We start from the raw sequence: 20,499 nt of genomic DNA on the forward strand, positions 1-20,499 counted from the left end.
CCCCCACTGCAGCTGCCTGGGCAATGTCAGAAGACTGTCACCTCTCAGGTGCAGGGACAGGAGAGGTTGTGCTGGAGCCAAGTGATTTTCCCAGAAATCTCCCCTAATCCTTTCTTAGGTGATGTTCAATTCCACGAGGGGTTCTCCTTCACACACTGAAGTCAGAGCTGCTCTTGTGATTCTAGTTTTTACAATACTTAGGACTTGCCTAGTGACCTGGGGCTCGGAACGCTAAGTCTAAGTTTGCCCTGCCCATTCCTGGAGACATCAGGGTCTGAGGGGCCCTGGGATTTGCCACGGGGCTACTTGGGCACTGATATCCTTGGAGCCAAGCTTGGTGAGGTGGAGAGCTACTCAGAGAAGGTGGACAGGCAGCTCCCAGGGGACCCTGTTAGTCAGTGATGGAGTAAATGTGCCTGGGAGTCTGCGACCAGGCACAAGAGAGCCTGCCCCTCTCCCAGGGAAGAGCTCTCAGCCTGTGGGGCACCTGGGCCATTGCTTCCTGCTGATTATGTTGCCCTTGAGCAAAGTTACCTCAACTTCCCTAGGCCTTACCCCGCCACCACTAGCACCTGCTCTGGGGAGGGTGCACAAGCCTGGTGTTTGAGGAACCAGTCTGTGCTCACGGCACTGCACACCCACAAGTCTTGTGCAGAGGAAAGTGCCTATAACAGGACATCTTGTAATCAGTGGTATCTTAAAATTTGCAGCCCTTTCTCTTTTATTTATTTTTAAGACAGAGACAGAGAGACAGGGCATGAGTGGGGAATGGGGCAGAAAGAGAGGGAGACACAGAATCTGAAGCAGGACCCAGGCTCCAAGCTGTCAGCACAGAGCCTGACATGGGGCTCGAACTCACGAACTGTGAGATCATGACCTGAGCCGAAGTCGGATGCTCAACCAACTGAGCCACCTGGGTGCCCCAGCCCTTTCTCTTTCTTAATAGTACCTAAAGCAATGTCTTCTAATCAACATTATCTTAGACTTCTCGAAACACAGGAGGGCTGGTGTTGAGAAATCTGCACCAATGTAAACCTGATACGGCAGCTCTCTCCAGCTCCTCAGATGTAATTAGCCCAGTTAAAAAAAAAACAAAACTTTATTTTTTTTTTTCTAAATCAGTCAATAAAAAAAATGATTTTGGCTATAAACTTGTCCTGAGTTCCTAAGACTTCATCCAAATTACGCCGGAGTGCAGCTTTATGGGCCCAGGTGAGTCAGGACCACAGAAGAGACCCAGGTGACCTTGATCCTGACTTTGGCGGCCTCCTGCCCGCCAACCCACACTCTGTGCCCCATGGCTTTGTTCATGCTGTTGTCTGCCTGGGGCTCCTACCTGTTCCTTTCCTGGCAGACTCTGGCTGTCACCTCTCTCAGGATGGCCTCAGGTGGCAGCTCCCACTCCATTCCACCCTCTGAGGGGTGCCTTGTCCTCATCCTTGTCTTTTCTCCTTTTACTTGTCTGCTTTTCTGCCCTCTTGTCTGGGGTCCCTGTGGGAGGCAGAGCCTCTTGCTCATTTTTGTGTCCAGATCTAGCCTGGTGTGTGAGAACCAGGGAGCAAAACTCCAGCTGCTGGCACACAGGAGGCCCATCTACCCGGCCCGGCTGGCAGGAGACCACGCCTCCTCCCTCAGCACCCCAAAGCAGAACATCACTAACCCAGCAAACCTGCCCCTTCATCCTGGGTCCCAGCAGAGGGAGAGCGGAGGTGGGGGAACTGAGATCAGAGCCCCTCTGGCTATCTGTGCAAGAAACAGGACAATTCAAGACTCTGCTGTAACTGGATGTCAGTGGTGGTTCGGCTTAGTTCCACAATAGAGCTGAGAACCTCTGGTGAATGTTTGGTCACTAGGAGATGAATTACCGGGAGTATGAAGAACCAGATTTAGCAGAGGTTTACAAAATGCAAAAACGTCAGCAGTTCTGAGTTAGGATAAGTCCAAACGAATGGGGTTGTCTTGGCTAATCCTGCATCCAACAGGAAAGCATCCATCCTTGAGGCTAGATTCTGGTGACTTCCAGGACATGAAACCACGTTCCAGGCTGGACTGCCTTCTGCAAGTCCAGCTGGGCCCAGAGTCTCTGTCTCCCCCAATGTTGTCCCGCAGCCTGGCCGGCACTCTATCCTCGAATACAGGTGCACCTGTGAGCTGTGCTGGAGCCCACTGGGCTGTCTCAGAGACTTGCAGCACCCCCCTCCTCTGCCTTGTGGCCTAAGAGTGGTAGGACTGGGCTAAGGCCAGGCCCCTCAGAGTGAGCGCTGCCATGGTCTCGTATCCAGTGGTAGAAAAGGGCTGTGAGAAGCACCAAACAGGCCTGTCCTCGAGAAGGATCTCTACAAATCAGGTTCTGGAAGACTCCCACATAAACTTGGAGTTTAGGACTTAATCCTGGCTGCACATCAGAATCATCTAAGCAGCACTGGGAAAGCTTGGGGATGGCCCCCTTCACCCCAGTTCTGTACCTGTGCTGTGGGGCCCAGTAGACTCAAACAAGCAGACACTACCACTTTGAAAGCATACAGGTGACCCTAGCTCTTCCTGGTACTATCATGAGGAGAGCAAAGAGGCTCACATCTGAGAAAAAACAGGTGTACACCCTCATCTTCCCAGGATTCTGGTCTGGGGACCCAGGAGGGCCCTTTGTGTGGGTCCCTTGTTCCTGAAGGTGGCTACTCTATTTCCAGGAGGTCCCCCAGGGCCAGCACTGAGCCTTCTGCACCCACCTCCAGAAATCCAGGCCATTCCCCCATCCTACATGGTTCTGAATGTTCATGTCCACCCAGGGAGGGGAGAACCCCAAATAAGGAATAATCACACACTTTGGAACAAGAAGGCTTGCTACTATTGGCTGGTTCTGTGACCTCAGGTGACTCTCTGACCTCTATCTTCTTTTCTGCAAAACCTGGACAATATTGCCTCCTTTACAGGGTTTATGGGAGAAGCAAAGTACATGAAAACACTAACCAATGGCAATTACGGAAAAATAAAACACCCATTAAGCTTTTTCCACTGGTGATTTAAAACAATGTGAAAATTGATACTGATGCTTAAGTAAATTTTTTCAGTTATTTTAATCATGCAAACACACAAGACCCACCCTCAAACAAGGCCTAAGGGACAGTGACATGAAGACAAACATAAATTTGAGGGTGTGACTGCCTGACGCCTTGAGGATGAAATGAACCAGAGCCGCCTCTGCCCAGCAGCCCTGCACTGCCGCCTGCTGCTCCAGTAGAATTCAGAAATCACCTTCGCTGGAACACCAGCCTTCCTTTCTCTGGGGAGCGTGGTGTTCCTGTGAGCCCTAATGAATCCTTCATATTAAGTTCATCTCCCTAAGCAGATGTACACGTCAGGGACTCTACCCGCAACATGGGCTCAAACTCACAACCCCAAGATCAAGAGTGGCATGCTCCACAGGCTGAGCCAGCCAGGCACCCTGGCTTTATTCTGTTTTTTAAAAAACATTTATTAGTTGCATTTTACAATGTAATTTTCACAACTGTCATTGTTCCCATTTTACAGATGAGAGAAACTGAAGCTCCGGAAAGGTCAAGTCACTTGCCTAAGTTGCACAGGCAGGAGCCTATAATTCACATACCAGATCCCATATTCCTCAGCATGTTGGGCAGATTTAAAACTTTTCAAATTATGAAATTATCAAACTTTATGGAAACTTTAAAAGAAAAAAAAATGTCAGTTTAAAAGGGTCCTTTGAGGGGGCGCCTGGATGGCTCAGTCCATTAAGCATCTGACTCTTAAAAAATTTTTTTTAAAATGTTTATTTATTTTTGAGAGATAGAGCATGAGCAGGGGAGGGGCAGAGAGAGAGGGAGACACAGAATCTGAAGCAGGCCCCAGGATCTGAGCTGTCAGCACGGAGCATGATGTGGGGCTCAAACCCTTGAACTGAGAGATCTTGACGTAAGCTGAAGTCAGACGCCCAACTGTGCCACCCAGGTGCCCCTAAGCATCCAACTCTTGATCTCAGCTCAGGTCTTGATCTCAGGGGTGTGAGTTCAGGCCCCACACTGGGCCCAATGCTGGGCGTGGAGCCTACTTAAAGAAAAAAAAAAGGTCCTTTGGGAAAAGTTGAAAGTTCTCTTATCTGGAAAGTATTGTGATTGGAGAACAGATCATTCTTCTTCTATCTCCTTATCCAGTATGCAGAGCAGTTGGAGGCCACAGTTTAAAAATTTAGAAATAAAACATTTCTAGTGAGTTGGACATGAGAGATGCTGTCCCTTGATGAAGATTGTTTTTGAGCTTCTAGTTGTCACAGAAATCTTTATTATGGAAAATACAGTGGCTGCAAGCCAAGAGACATATCTTGGTCCCTCTGCCCCTCCCCTGTGTCATCTTGGGTAACTCACCATCCACTTTTGCCTCTATTTCCCCTCCACGTAGATGACAATCCAGTCCTCCCTACCATGAGAAACCACAGGAGTATACAAGCAGCATTAGGGTCAATGATGTAGGTCAAAAATGGCCAAATGTTGGAATTCCATATCATTCAGCCTATCAATAACAATCATTTATCGTAACAGCTCTATGAGGTAGTTGTGCTAATAAAACACATCTTCTAGATTGTGGAGCTGAGACTCAGTTCCACAAAGACTGCCACACCTGGGCCGGACTCGAGTCCAGGCTTTTCCATTTCTGTGAGGAGTTCTGAAATAAGATACCCAGTGTTGCTATTTTTCCCCTCTGATAACAATTACTGGATACCCGATTACAGCCACAATGCTCTGGTTTGAGTATGAATTTCCTTACTATCCAGCCTTTTCTTACACATTTCCTTCCCCAAGAACCAGACACTAGGGTTTGGGCCCATGTGAAACCCTACCTATTCCCCCAAAGAACTGGGTTAAGTTTTAACCAAAACGTATTTCTTCTTTTTGTGGATACAAGCCAGAAGGGGTTTTTATCTTTTTTAATTTATTAAGAAACTTTTTAAAATGTTTGCTTGTTTTTGAGAGACCGAGTGTGAGCGGGGGAGGGGCAGAGAGAGAGAGGGAGACACAGAATCCGAAGCTGCTCCAGGCTCTGAGCTGTCAGATCCCAGGGCTCGAACCCACGAAACACGAGCTCAAGTCAGACGCTTAACTGACTGAGCCACCCAGGCGCCCCTTTCCTTTTCTTTTTAAATAATATTATTTGGAGGCAGAACTCAGCAGCCTGATTTCTAGAATCTGGGGACGAGCTCCGCTCACATCCGAGTCCCAAGGGCTCCGTGAGAGAGCGGTACGTCCAAGTCCGGCGAACGCCAAGCTGTCCCGGAGGCCCTTTCCCTGCCGGGGCGAGCTCCAGGAGGGCGAGACTTCACCTCCGCACCACCCACGTTCCGAACCTGAACCACCGCGCACACGCCGACCGTGGCAGGCCGAGGAGAGGTGCATGGCTAGGCGTTCCAGGGCTGCTTGTTGCGGGGAAGTCCAGCTCTCAGCATTGCTCCCAGAGGAGGAGCCCGCCGACCTGCCACCGAAGTCAGGCTGCGCCCGGGCCGGAGAGACCCCGCCTGCCTACCTGCCTGCGGGGCCGCCCTGGCTGAGAGACCCAGACCTTCAGCAGCCTCGCCCAGGCCAAGCAGCAAGCACGCGAGCAGACCCGCTCCGACTGAGAAGCCCCACCCGTCTTGCTGCTGCTCGGCGGCCCCTCAGCGCCCGGGAGGTCCCGCCCCGACATAGAGACCCCGCCCACTAGCGGGCCTGCCCACGAAGACAAGCCCCGCCCCAGCCGGGAGGCAAGGCCCCACCCCCGCAGACAGGTTCCTGCCCCGATCGGGAGACCCCGCCAATTCCGCGGGGTCGAACCCGGCCAAGCGCGGGATCCGATTTGGTCTGGTCTGCCATCGTAGCCTCCCGAGGGTTGACCTTTGCCCTGAGCTCGCCCAGCCCCGTCTCCCCTCCCGGCGCCGTGGTACATCCGGCGCGTTGCGCTTGGTCCAAGATGGCGGCGTCCGTGTGCTTCCGCGGGCTCAGGCTGCGGGTGAGTGAGCGACGCTGGCGGGGTCCTGCGGTTCGTGGTCGGGGCCTTAGTCTCCGTGTCACGTGCTCCTTATCTCACAGGCGCTGTCTTGGAGCCGAGAGCTGCCGTGCTCCTGGTGCGCCCTGCACACGTCCGCGGTCTGCACTAAGGTGAGCACGGCCGGGCGCGTGGGCGGTGTGGCCGCGGCTTGGGTCGGTGGGTGATCTCAGTGTCACGGCCCCTCCCTGCTTCTAGAACCGGGCGGCCCGAGTCAGAGTGGGCAAGGGGGACAAGCCGGTGACTTACGAGGAGGCGCATGCTCCGCACTACATCGCTCATCGCAAGGGCTGGCTGTCGCTGCATACAGGTGAGGGGGCAGCGGGGGCCGCTGTGCTGGGGGCTGTGGGAAGAAGTTCTCGGCTGCGGCCTGTGACACAGCGTGAGATAAACACGTGCAAGAGGCTTCTTTCAGCTCCTACTTTTTCACAGGTTTTATTTCCAGATTTCATATTCGTGAGTTGTGTGCGGCGTGTGCTGTCACCCTCATTCTTAGACGGGGCAGAGCAGCGACCTCGCGTACTCCTTCTCCGCTGAGGTTGAGCGAGGCTTTGCCTTCTTGTTTCAGCGTCCGTGCTGTAAACAAGTGTTCTTTTTGAGATCTGTTAGTGCTCCGTTTTTACGATTTTGTGCTTTTCGTCGGTGATTCCACCGCCTTAAAATAGCCCAGATGCTAAACCGCGAAGCACAAGAAGGGTGTGACGCACATTGCAGAGAAAATCTGCACGTCGGGTGGGCTTTCTTTCAGGCATGAGTTACAATGCTGCTGGCAGAGAGTTCAGTGTTAATCGCCATTTGTATTAAACAAGGTGTCTTTAAACAGAAACATGTGAAACGAAGTTACGTATTGATGTGTTGACCAAAATATCTTAATCAAGGGCATACAGAAACGTAACCCTGTATTTCCCCCAGGAGCGATGGTTCAATGTTCCCTACTTCGTTGTTCATGGTGATTTTATAGAATATAACCATTAGCTGATTAGGATCAGCTGTATTTTCTTCATTATGAGGGTTCTCAGCTTTTGGATGTGTTGAGATCCATCTGTCTAGAAAACTTACTTAAAATACACATGACTGCCCTCCACCCTGTTCAGGTTCTGGTCCTAAGGTCTGGGGATGGGTGTGGATGCTCTAAGATGTGCAGGAGTTGCAGGAGCTATACTGAGAATCCACTGGTTGAGACTGCGTACCTGGCTGGTGAGAGAGCTCATGGCCCCTATCTCTGAAGCTGGTGGCCTCATCTCTCGGGACCAAAGGGTGGCCAGTGCTTCTATAAGGAGCCCAGAAAGAGTGTGAAAGGGCTAGACAAAAAGGATCATCTGGGTTTTGTGCCCTGTTAAGGCCTTGCTCTTCTATTTTGTAAAACAAGGATAACTAATAATATCTACTTCACAGGATTTGTTCGGGAATTTAATGAAATAATGTACTTTGAACCAAAAAAATTTTTTTAAATATAATTTACTGTCATTGGCTTACATACAACACCCAGTGCTCATCCCAACAAGTGCCCTCCTCAATGCCCATCACCCATTCCCCACCCCCATCCACCCTGTTTGTTCTCTGTATTTAAGAGTCTCTTGTGGTTTGCCTCCCTCCCTCTCTGTAACTGTTTTTCCCCCTTCCCTTCTCCTCTGGTCTTCTGTTAAGTTTCTCAAGTTCCACATATCAGTGAAAACATGTGATATCTGTCCTTCTTTCACTGACTTACTTCACTCAGCATAATACCCTCCAGTTCCATCCACTTTGCTGCAAATGGCATGATTTCATTCTTTCTCATTGCCAAGTAGTATTCCATTGTATATATAAACCACATCTTCTTTATCCATTCGTCAGTTGATGGACATTTAGGCTCTTTCCATAATTTGGCTATTGTTGAAAGTGCTGCTATAAACATTGGGGTACATGTGCCCCTATGCATCAGCACTCCTGTATCCCTTGGGTAAATTCCTAGCAGTGTTATTGCTGGGTTGTAGGGTAGGTCTATTTTTAATTTTTTGAGGAACCTCCACACTGTTTTCCAGAGTGGCTGCACCAGTTTGCATTCCCACCAACAGTGCAAGAAGGTTCCCGTTTCTCCACATCCTCTCCAGCATCTATAGTCTCCTGATTTGTTCATTTTAGCCACTCTGGCGTGAGGTGGTATCTCAGTGTGGCTTTGATTTGTATTTCCCTGATGATGAGTGACGTTGAGCATCTTTTCATGTGTCTGTTGGCCATCTGGATGTCTTCTTTGGAGAAATGTTCATGTCTTCTGCCCATTTCTTCACGGGGTTATTTGGTTTTTTTGGGTGCTGAGTTTGGTAGGTTCTTTATAGATTTTGGATACTAACTCTATCCGATATGTCATTTGCAAATATCTTTTCCCATTCCATCGGTTGCCTTTGAGTTCTGTTGATTGTTTCCTTTGCAGTGCAGAAGCTTTTTATCTTGATGAGGTCCCAATAGTTCATTTTTGCTTTTAATTCCCTTACCTTTGGAGATGTGTTGGACAAGAAATTGCTGTGGCTGAGGAGGTTGTTGCCTACTTTCTGCTCTAGGGTTTTGATGGTTTCCTGTCTCACATTTAGGTCTTTCATCCATTTTGAGTTTATTTTTGTGAATGGTGTAAGAAAGTGGTCTAGTTTCATTCTTCTGCATGTTGCTGTCCAATTCTCCCAGCACCATTTGCTGAAGAGACTGTCTTCTTTCCATTGGATGCTGTTTCCTGCTTTGTCAAAGGTTAGTTGACCATACTTTGTGGGTCCAATTCTGGGTTCTCTATTCTATTCCATTGGTCTATGTGTCTGTTTTTGTGCCAATACCATGATTACAACTTTGTAGTAGAGGCTAAAGTCTGGGATTGTGATGCCTCTTGCTTTGGTTTTCTTCTTTAGTATACTTTGGCTATTTGGGGTCTTTTGTGGTTCCATACAAATTTTAGGATTGTTTGTTTTAGCTTTGAGAAGAATGCTGGTGCAGTTTTGGGATTGCATTGAATGTGTAGATTGCTTTGGGTAGTATTGACCTTTTAACAATATTTATTCTTCCAATCCATGAGCATGGGATGTTTTTCCATTTCTTTGTGTCTTCTTCAATTTTCTTCATAAGCTTTCTGTAGTTTTCAGCATATAGAGCTTTTACATATTTGGTTAGGTTTATTCCTAGGTATTTTATGGTTCTTGGTGCAGTTGTAAGTGGGATCAGTTTTTTTCTCTTTCTGTTGTTTCATTATTGGTGTATAAAAATGCAGCCGATTTCTGTACATTGATTTTGTACCCTCCGATTTTGCTGAATTCATGTATCAGTTCTAGCAGTCTTTTGGTGGAGTCTTTCGGGTTTTCCGTATAGGGAATCGTGTCATCTGCGAAAAGTGAAAGTTTGACTTCTTCTTTGCCAGTTTTGATGCCTTTTGTTTCATTTTGTTGTCTGATTGCTAATGCTAGCACTTCCAACACTATGTTAACAGCAGTGAGAGTGGACATCCCTGTCGTGTTCCTGACCTCAGGGGGAAAGCTCACAGTTTTTCCCCATTGAGGATGATGTTAGCTGTGGGCTTTTCATCTATGGCTCTTATGATCTTTAAGTATGTTCCTTCCATCCCGACTTTCTAGCAGGTTTTTATTTAGAAAGGATGCTGTATTTTGTCAAATGCTTTTTCTGCATCGATTGACAGGATCATATGGTTCTCCTCCTTTGTTTTATTAATGTGATGTATCACATTGATTTGCGAATGTTGAACCAGCTCTGCAGCCCAGGAATGAATCCCATTTGCATGGTGAATAATTCGTTTTATGTGCTGTTGAATGTGATTTCCTAGTATTTCATTGAGAATTTTTGTATCCATGTTCATCAGGGATATTGGCCTGTAATTCTCCTTTTTTGTGGGGTCTTTGGTTTGGGAATCAAGGTAATGCTGGCTTCATAGAATGAGTCTGGAAGTTTTCCTTCCGTTTCTGTTTTTTGGAACATCTTGAGAAGGATAGGTATTAACTGTGCGTTAAATGTCTGGTAGAATTCTCTTGGAAGCCATGTGGTCTAGGACTCTTATTTGTTGGCAGATTTTTGATAATTGATTGAATTTCTTCACTAGTTATGGGTCTGTTCAAATTTTCTGTTTCTTTCTGTTTGAGTTTTGATAGTTGTGGGTATCCAGGAATTTGTCCATTTCTTCCAGGTTGTGCAGTTTGTTGGCATATAATTTTTCAGTGTTCTCTGATAATTGCTTCTATTTCTGAGTGATTGGTTGTGATAAATCCATTTTCATTCATGATTTTATCTCTTTGGATCCTCTCTCTTTTTGAGAAGTCTGGCTAGGGGTTTATCAATTTTGTTTATTTTTTCAAAAAACCAACTCTTGGTTCTATTGATCTATTGATCTGTTTTTTTGGATTCTATATTGTTTATTTGTGCTCTGATCTTTATTATTTCTCTTCCCCTGCTGGGTTTCGGTTTCTCTGTTGTTCTGCTTCTAGTTCTTTTAGGTGTGCTGTTAGATTTTTGTGTTTGGGATCTTTCTTGTTTCTTGAGATAGGCCTGGATTGCAATGTATTTTCCTCTTAGGACTGCCTTTGATGCGTCCCAAAGGGTTTGGATTGTTGTGTTTTCGTTTTCATTGGTTTCCATGTATTTTTAAATTTCTTCTTTAATTGCCTGGTTGACCCATTCGTTCTTTAGTAGGATGTTCTTTAACCTCCATGCATTTGGAGGTTTCTCAAACTTTGTCCTGTGATTAATTTCAAGTTTCATGGCATTGTGATCTGAAAGTGTGCATGGTATGATCTCAATTCTTTCATATTTATTGAGGGCTGTTTTGTGACCCAGTATGTGATCTATCTTGGAGAATGTTCCCTGTGCACTCGAGAAGAATGTATATTCTGTTGTTGCAGGATGGAAAGTTCTAAATGTATCTGTTAAGTCCATCTGGTCCAGTGTATCATTCAGGGCCATTGTTTCTTTATTGATTTTCTGTCTAGATGACCTGTCCATTGTTGTAAGTGGAGTGTTAAACTGCCCCTGCAATTACCACATTCTTATCAATAAGGTTGTTTATGTTTGTGATTAGTTGTTTTATCTGTTTGGGTGCTGCCAAATTCAGTGCATAGACATTTATAATTGTTAGTTCTTCCTTATAGATAGACCCTGTAATTATTATATACTTCCCTTTTTCCTCTCTTGTTACAGCCTTCAGTTTAAAATCTAGTTTGTCTGATAGAAGTATGGGTACTCCAGCTTTCTTTTGACTTCCAGTAGCATGATAGATAGTTCTCCATCCCTTCAGTTTTAATCTGAAGGTGTCCTCAGGTCTAAAATGGGTCTCTTGTAGACAGCAAATAGATGGGTCTTGTTTTTTTTATCCACTCTGATACCCTATGTCGTTTGGTTGGAGCACTTAGTCCATTTACATTCAGTGTTATTATTGAAAGATATGGGTTTAGAGTTTTTGTATTATCCGTAGATTTCATGCTTGTAGTGATGTCTCTGGTCCTTTGTGGTCTTTGCAGCATTTCACTCACAGTGTCCCCCTTAGGATCTCTTGTACGGCTGGTTTAGCGGTGATGAATTCCTTCAGTTTTTGTTCATTTGGGAAGACCTTTATCTCTCCTATTCTGAATGACAGGCTTGCTGGATAAAGGATTCTTGGCTGCATATTTTTCCTGTTCATCACATTGAATATTTCCTATACTCCATTCTGGCCTGCCAAGTTTCAGTAGATAGGTCTGCTACTACCTTATGTGTCTACCCTTGTAGGTTAAGGCCTGTTTATCCCTGACTGCTTTCAGAATTCTCTCTTTAACTTTGTATTTTGCCAGTTTCACTATGATATGTCGTGCAGAAGATCTATTCAAGTTACGTTCGAAAGGTGATTCGGATGCCTCCTGGATTTCAATTCTGTTTCCTTCCCCAGATGGGAGAAGTTCTCAGCTATGATTTCTTCAAGTACAGCTTCTGCCCCTTTCTCTCTCTCTTCTTCTTCTGGACCTCCTATGATACAGATATTGTTCCGTTTCACTGAATCACTTAGTACTGTAATTCTCCCCTTGTGATCCAGAATTTTTTTATCTTTCTTTTTCTCAGTTTCATCCTTTTCCATAATTTTATCTTCTGTTTCATTTAATCTCCCCTATGCCTCTTCAGTCCTTGCTGTCACTGCCTCTAGTTTATTTTGCACCTCATTTATTGCATTTTTTTAATTCATCATAACTATTTTTTAGTTCCTTGATCTTGGCAGCAATAGATTCTCTGCTGTCTTGTATGCTTTTTTCAAGCCCAGCGATTAATCTTATGACTATTATTTTATCTTGTTCAGTTATGTTGTTTATATCTGTTTTGATCAATTCTTTAGCTATCATTTCTTCCTGGAATTTCTTTTGAGGAGAATTCTTCCATTTCATCATTTTGGCTAGTTTCCTGTCCCTTATGTGTTTTAAAACGTTGTTATGTGTCCTGCACCTGCGAGCACTACTATATTAAAGAGGAGTGATACACTGTCCAGGGCCTGGCCCTTCAGGAGGTGTTTTTTGGAGTGTGTTACTTGCTCTCTGTTGTTGTGACTTTGGTTACCTTATCTCCCTACTCATAGTGATGTTTTGAACCCTCCATCAGTTGTGCTTTGATTTGTTTGCTGAAGTAGCCCTTAATAGGAAAACAAACAAAAAAACAGAAAACAAAAACAAACACACAAACAAAAAAAACCCCAAAAACAAAAAACAGAAACACCAGCTACAAGTAAACAGCAGGGTGGAGGTGGTGCTGATTGAAGAGGCCTTATCCCATACAAAGAAATGACAGGGACAGGGAAAAAGAAAAAATAAAAATTGACCAGACAGAGAAACTATACGGCTTAATCCAGAGAGAGAGAAAGGAAAATAAAAAAAGGAGGTGTAGAACATGTATCAAAAGAATAGATTAAATGTGTCTGCTTAAACAAACCAACAACCAGAATAACCCGATTGGAGGAGGGAAGATATGAGAAGGAAAAAAGGAAGAACATATCTATATAATAAGAATTGTCTGAGAATTAATCCAGGCAGTGCAGCAGCACAGGTCTGGAGGAGCATCTATCTGTCTGGTCTTCAGCATCAAGACTGCTCGAGTATCCAGTAGATTCGTAGTTACCTGGCACAGAGGGGCATGGTTTGGTGTAGGTGGGTCCCGCCTCCACTGGGGGCCCCGCTGTCTGATCCCTGAGGACCCACCTTGGTGGTGATGGGGAGAAAAATGGCGACACCCCAGTCTCTCCTCCACAGACTGGGTGTCCCAAACCACTCTGTTCGAGCCGTCCTCACTGTGCCACGGGTGCAAAAGAGGCGGTTTGCCCCGCTCCGCTAACTCCTGTGCCTCCCTGGTGCTTGGCTGGGATTCAAACTCCTGCTCCATGCACCCCAGTACTGGGGAAGTGCCGCTTGGCACTGCCCGATATATGGTCTCTGGCTGGCAGGCGCAGGCAGTCTTTGTGCTTTGAGCGGATGTATGCCTTCTTCCCACAGCACTCCAGGGAGGGGATCGCTTTCTCCTACTGCAGACTGTGTCTCTGACCTAGCCACCAGTCTGGGGCAGGCTCCACTCCTCCCCAGGTGCGCGGTCAGGGCAGCCAGCCCCCAGAGTAAGCCCCGCAGTTAGAGAGTGGATCTCTTCCTCCTGGTCCATGATTTTCTCTTGTCCAAATACAGTCCTATGCTTCCCCAGCCTCTGTTTCTCTTCCCTTTGTCTCTCTGCAGAAGGGGATCCCTCCACTTGGTTCATTTTCTCTCTCCCAGTTCACAATCATGCACCTATGGCCTGTCAGGTTGTCCCAGTGGGTCCCTGGAAGCTACTTTGTCACTTTGCCTTCTGGACTCTTGGAGTTCAAAGTCCTTTGGCTTCAACACTGCTTTGTTTGAGAGACGAGGGAACTTCGGGTCCCCCTACTTCTCTGCCATGTTGGCCCCCCTGTACTTTGGACTTTAAAGTGGTACTCTTTTTATTTCACTTATGGAATAAAAGAGAAGAAGCCAGGGTGGGGGGTGGAATTGAGTGCCAAGTGCTCTTGGATGTTACCTCCGGAGGTTTTTGCTGATTCTTCACGGTGCCCTTCTCTCTTCAGGTAACCTGGATGGGGAGGACCATGCTGCAGAGCGAACAGTGGAGGATGTTTTCCTTCGAAAGTTCATGCTGGGCACTTTTCCAGGGTGTCTGGCTGACCAGGTTATCCTGAAGCGCCGGGCTAATCAGGTGGAGATCTGTGCCCTGGTCCTGAGGCAGCTGCCTGCATACAAGTTCTACTTCCTGGTGGGTTACAGTGAAACTCTGCTCTCCCACTTTTACAAATGTCCTGTCCGTCTGCACCTCCAAACGGTGCCCTCCAAGGTTGTGTACAAGTACATCTAGCACAGTCACTTTTTTTGCATCAGGCTTGAGCCTGCCAAGGACAGGAATGTGTGGGAAAGGGGTGAAGTGGGAATGGGGAAAATGTATCCCTTCAATGAACTGAGGATTCGTTTTCAAAGCTGCTGTTCAATAAATACTTTCCATGTTGTCTTGCCTCTTGGTTTGTCTTTACTCTTTAGAGAACTGGAATAGAGTCCTTTTGAGGGTGCTCCAAGGCTCCCAGACAGGCTAGGCCGCCAGTTGTTCGAGGTTTGGGTAACAGCTGCAATGCAATGATTATCTTGTGCCAATCACTTTATCAGGAACTTTACTGAAAGTTCTTTGTTTTCTCTCAAAATGGAAAGATCCGTTTTTGGTGATTATAAAATAATGTTGAGTTTAAATAATTTTAAACAATATATACATGTGTCGACCATGAAAGTTTCTTGTAATTCTCCCACAGAGAGAACGACTGGGTACAGTTTATTTGCAGATGCACCTCCTCCCTCCCCCCCGCCGCCCAGAAACACCCTAATGCGTACGCATTGTTTTATTACACAAGCTTTCAACAGAGCAGCGACTCTGTGCCACAGACTCTTCTGAGTGCTCGGAATCCATCAGTGAACAAAACATTCTGTTCCAGGATCCCTGCCTCCATGACACTTGCGTCTCTGTGGAGGTGGGCATGACTCCAAGCAGGTGAGGGAGGTAGACCTATAGCTCAGTGGGAGAGAGCATTTCAGAAAGTGGTATTTGCGAAAACTGCACGTGGTGCTGGGTGGTGGGGCAGGAATTGCTGACCAATTTCACTCTGACTCTGACCTTGGCCCTCACCTTGATACACTTAACCTTGAACTTCAACCTCACATATCCTACTCCCAACTCTGACCTTGACTTATTACCCTCTGATTCTACCCTAAAGCTCTACTCTCCCTCCAACAGAAATGCTCTCTCTAGTCCTACCTACCACTTGACCATCACTCAACTTCACTCTTGCCTGAGGGTCTCAGTGGGATCCTCCTGGCATCATGTCTGACTCTGACACTGACTTTGATCATGTCCCTCATATAACCCTCTCAGTTTGAGTTTCTGAAAACATCATTCTAATGCTATCTGATCCTTACCGTGACCCTGACTGACCTCATCGTAACTCCCAAGTTAAGAGTTGCTTGCTTTGACTCTGACCATAATCCTGATCCAGATTCTTATGACCTTGACCATAAAACTGAAAGTCATTTAAATTTGACCCTATCCCTGATCTTCCTTCAGTGATAAAGTGGACTCTGACCTTCACCTTGAAACTCAACCATCACCCAGACTCTCCCTTGCACAGATCTGACCCTATTCTTAACCCTGATTGTAACCCTGATTCTAACAGTCAACAACCTTTGATTGATAAGACTGATTGTCATTCAGGCCCTGAGATACCTTCACACCCTGCTGACAAAACTCAACCTTGACCTGATTCTGACCCTTCTGACCTCCACTCTGACACTGACCATGACCCTGGATTTCATGTGAATTTGACCCTCACCATCCTCCTGATTCTCACCATAACACTTTGACCCTTACCCTAAAAGTGATCTAACTGAACCTCAGCTGGATTTGATCATGTCCCTGACCCTCATGACCCTGATCAACCCACATACTGACCATGAAACTTCACCTAACCCTGACCTTGACCCTGAACCTTATTCAAATCCGTAACTGACACAGGTCCAGACTGTGACCCTGATGTGCAGCCTTGCTTTGATAATCACCATTACTCACCCAGATCTTGACCCTGATCCAGTTTTTAATTGAAATGTATTTGACATATTGTATAAATTTAAGGTGTATCAACTTAACATGTACATCTTAAATGTATCAAGTTAACATGTACACCTTAAATGTACATATGTATCTTGATACATATCATGATTGCAACAATTAGCAGCTCTGTCATATTACAGAATTATTCTGTCTTTTTAGTTGTTGGAATAATGAAGTTCTACGTTCCTAGTAAGTTTGTTGATTATAATACAACATTGTCTATATTCACTGTATTGTGCATTGTATCTCTAGAGCTCATTTAATCTTCATTGTAAATTTGTACCCTTAGACAAAAACTGCCCAGTCCCCTTCCCTCCCTAGCCCCTGGTAACCACCATTTCACTCTGTTTTGTGAGTTTGGCTTTTTTAGATTCCACATATAAGTGATATCCTACAGTATTTGTCTTTGTCCATCTGAATTACTTCATTTAGCGTAATTTCCACAAGGTCTATCCATGCTGTTGCAAATGGCAGGATGTCCTCTTTTCTCATGGCTGAATAATATATTCCATGTGTACCACATCTTTATCCATTGATTTGTTGACGGGAGGGTTGTTGTTTCCATATTGGCTATTGTGAACAAATACTGCAGTAAATATGAGAGTGCATATCTCTCTTCAAAATCCTGTTTTTATTTCCTTTGTGTATATACCCAGACGTGGAATCACTGGATCATTGGTAGGTGTACTTTTAATTTTTTCTATAAACCTTCATATTGTTTTCCACTGTAGTTGAAACATGCACACCAGCAGTGTGAAAGAGGTCCCTTTTCTCCATGTCCTTGTCAGCAATTTTTTATCTCCTGTCTTCTTGATAATAGGTGTTCTGACAGGTGCGTGGTGATGTCTCATTATGGTTTTGATTTGCATTTCCCTGATAATGAGTGATGTGGAGCATCTTTTCATGCACCTGTTGGCTATTTGTATGTGTTCTTTGGAAAAGGGTCTGGTTCTACCCATTTTCCAATTTGGATTGTTTGTTTCATTTTGTTAGTAGATTCTTTGTACAAAAGGTTTTAGGTTTCATGGAGCCCTATTTGTTCATTTTCACTTTCGTCTCTTGTGCTTTTGGTGTCATGGTCAAGAAATCATTGCCAAAACCAATGTTAAGGAGCTTCTTCCCTACATTTACTTCTAGGAGCTTTATAGTACCAGGTCCTTATGTTCAAGTCTTTAATCTACTCAACTGTAAGACAGGGGTCCAATTTCATTGCTCTCAATGTGCTCATCCAGTTTTCCCTACCTTATTATTTTTTTAATTTTTTAAAAAATGTTTTTGAGACAGAGAAAGACAGAGCATGAGCAGGGGAGGGGCAGAGAGAGAGGGAGACACAGAATCTGAAGCAGGCTCCAGGCTCTGAGCTGTCAGCACAGAGCCCGACGTGGGGCTTGAACTCATAGACTGTGAGATCATGACCTGAGCTGAAGTTGGACGCTCACCCAGGCACCCCACCCCACCTTATTTGTTGGTGGCACCCCACCTTTACCCATTGTGTGTTCTTGGCTTTCTTGTTGTATAAGCAGGGGTTCAGTTCTTTGCCTTCTATTCCATTCCATTGGTCTATGTGTCTATTTTTGTCTGTATATGCAGTAACATACTGTTTTTATTAGTAAAGATTTGTAGTATAGTTTGAAGCCAGGAACTGTGGTATCTCTGGCTCTGTTCTTTTTTGCTCAAGATTGCTTTGGTTATTCTGGGTCTTTTTGATTTCAAAAAGATTTTAGGACTGTTTTTTCTATTTCTGTGAAAAATGCCTTTGGTGTTTTGATGGGGATTGCATTGAATCTGTAGATGGCTTTGGGTAGAATGGACATTTTAACAATACAAGTTCTTCTGATCCATGAACACAGGATGTCTTTCCATTTGTTTGTCTTTCCATTTCTTTGATTTCTTTCAGCAAAGTCTTGTAGTTTTCATTGTACAGGACTTCCACATCCTAGGTTAAATTTATTCCTAAGTATGTTATTGTTTTATATGCTATTCTGAATGGGATAGTTATCTTTATTTCTTTTTCAGATGTTTCATTGTTAGTGTATAGGAATGCAACTGATTTCTGTAAGTTGATTTTGTGTCCCACAACCTGACTGAAATCATTGATTAGTTCTAACAGTTTTTGGGTTGAGCCTTTCAGATGTTCTAAATACAGACTCATATTATCAGCAGATAGTGACAGGTTCACTTTTTCCTTCAAGATTTGGATGCCTGTTATTTCTTTGTCTTGCCTATTTGCTTTGGCTCGGACTTCTAATACCGTATTGAATACTATGATACTATATTACTATAATACTATGATACTATGATACTAGGACTTCTTATACTATATTGAATAAGAGTGGTGTGTGTGTAAACATCCTTGTCTTGTGCCTGATCCTTGAGGAAAAACTTTCAATTTTCACCACTGAGTATACTGTTAGCTGTGAGCTCATAACATATGGCCTTTAATATATTGAGGTGTGTTCCTTCTATATTCAATCTGCTGAGGGTTTTTATGAAATTATGTATTTCGTCACATGTTTTTTCTGCATCTATTAAGATGATCATATGATTTTTTCTTTTCTTCTTTTATAATTTTTTAAAGTTTACTTATTCTGAGACAGAGTGCAAGTTGGGGAGGGGTAGATAGAGAGAGAATCCCAAGCAAGCTCTGTAGGGTCAGCACAGAGCCTGATGTGGGGCTCAAACCCATGAAAATGTGGGATTGTGACCTGAGCCAAAATCAAGAGGCTCAACTGACTGAGCCACCCAGGTGCCCCTCTTTTATTTTATTAATTAGATGTATCATATTTATTGATGTGTGTATGTTGAATGGTCCTTGCATTCCAGGGATAAATCCTACTCATGGTGTATAATTATTTTCATGTGTTCTTATTTTTTTTTAACATTTATTTATTTATTTATTTATTTATTTATTCATTCATTCATTCATCCATTTATTCATTCATTTATTTATGTATGTATGCATGCATGCATGCATGTATGTATTCATTCATTCATTTATTAATTTATTCATTCATTCATTCAATATATATATATTCAATATATATATAATGCCATTTATATATATATAATAATTTATATATATAAATGCTATATATATATGTGAGAGAGAGAGAAAGAGAATCCCAAGAAGGCTCTGCACTGTCAGTGCAGAGCCTGATGAAGGGCTCAAACTCAGGAACTCTGAGATCATGACCTGAGCTGAGATCAAGAGTCAGATGCTTAACCGACTGAGTCACCCAGGTGCCCCCTTTATAGGTGTTCTTGAATTCAGTTTGCTAATATGTTGTTGAGTTTTTGCATCTATATTCATCAGAGATGATGATCTATATAGTTTTCTTTTCTCTGGCTTTGGTATCAGGGCAGTGCTGGCTTTGCAGGATGAATTTGGAAGTGCTTCTTCCCAATTTTTTGGAAGAGTTTGAGAAGAATTGGCATTAATTCTTCTTTGAATGTGTTAGAATCACCAGTGAAGCCATCTCGTCCTGGGGGAGGTTTCTGTGTTGGGAGGTTTTTGATCACTGATTCAATCTCTTTATTGGTTACAGGTCTGTTCAGATTTTTTATTTCTTCCTGATTCAGTTTTGAAACGTTGTTTCTAGGAATGTATCAATTTCTTCTAAGTTGTCTAACTTTTTTGGCTTATAATTGTTCAGAATAGTCTCACAATCCTGTTTTTCTGCAGTCTCAGTTGTAATATCTCCTTTTTCACTCTTAATTTTGAGTCTTTTCTGTTTTTTTCTTAGTCTAGCTAAAGATTTGTTGATTTTGTTTATCTTATTGAAGAAACAGTTCTCATTTATATCAACCCTTCCTCATCCCTATTTTACTTATTTCTGCTCTGAGCGTTATTATTTTCTTCCTTCTGCTAACTTTGGGCTTAATTGTTTTTTTTTTTTTTCCTAGTTCCTTGAGAAGTAAAGATATGTTGCTTATTTGAGATGTTTACAATTTCCTGATGTATGCACCTGTCACTTTAAATTTTCAGAGATGCTGTTTTTTGCTGCATCCCATACCTTCTGATATGGTGTGTTTCCTTTTTTATTTCTTTTGAGATACTTTTTTGTTTTCCTTCTGATTTCTCCTTTGACCCATTGATTGTTCAGGGCGTGCTGTTAGCTGCCACATATTTGTGGATTTCCCAGCTTGTCTCTTGTTGATTCCTAGTTTCACACCATTGTGGTAAGAAAAGATAGTTGGTACGATTTCAGTCTTGTCAAAGTAGCTAAGATTTGTTGTGTGTCCTGTCATGTGGTCCATTCTGGAGAATGTTCCGTGGGCACTTGAGGATAGTGTGCGTTCTGCTGCTGTTGAGTCTCATTAAAAAAAAAAAATTAA

At 44.1% G+C, this 20,499-nt stretch overlaps 1 protein-coding gene across 2 annotated transcripts; it reads left to right on the plus strand.

Moving 5' to 3' along the window:
• Window positions 1-5,661: 5,661 nt before the first annotated feature.
• On the plus strand, window positions 5,662-14,521 carry MRPS24 (mitochondrial ribosomal protein S24). 2 transcript variants are annotated; one of them, XM_027046028.2, is made up of 4 exons: window positions 5,662-5,991; window positions 6,042-6,140; window positions 6,226-6,337; window positions 14,090-14,521. In XM_027046028.2, exons 1-4 carry the CDS (start codon window positions 5,953-5,955, stop codon window positions 14,371-14,373), a joined length of 534 nt encoding a protein of 177 aa, XP_026901829.1. In that variant the 5' UTR covers window positions 5,662-5,952; the 3' UTR covers window positions 14,374-14,521. The 2 variants fall into 2 exon arrangements, with proteins under 2 accessions (XP_026901829.1, XP_014920040.1); XM_015064554.3 differs by having other exon boundaries at window positions 5,718-5,991; window positions 6,072-6,140.
• The last annotated feature ends 5,978 nt before the right edge of the window (window positions 14,522-20,499 follow it).

The sequence above is a fragment of the Acinonyx jubatus genome, chromosome A2, assembly GCF_027475565.1.
Source record: "Acinonyx jubatus isolate Ajub_Pintada_27869175 chromosome A2, VMU_Ajub_asm_v1.0, whole genome shotgun sequence".
NCBI classification, from domain to species: Eukaryota; Metazoa; Chordata; class Mammalia; order Carnivora; family Felidae; genus Acinonyx; species Acinonyx jubatus.

What these genes read in the sequence shown, in the direction of transcription:
- MRPS24 (XM_027046028.2), top strand. Translation starts at nt 5,953, where the DNA reads ATGGCGGCGTCCGTGTGCTTCCGCGGGCTCAGGCTGCGG. An exon ending in TCCGCGGGCTCAGGCTGCGG is followed by an intron (nt 5,992 to 6,041) that starts GTGAGTGAGCGA and finishes TCGGGGCCTTAG; the next exon opens with TCTCCGTGTCACGTGCTCCT. An exon ending in CGTCCGCGGTCTGCACTAAG is followed by an intron (nt 6,141 to 6,225) that starts GTGAGCACGGCC and finishes CCCTGCTTCTAG; the next exon opens with AACCGGGCGGCCCGAGTCAG.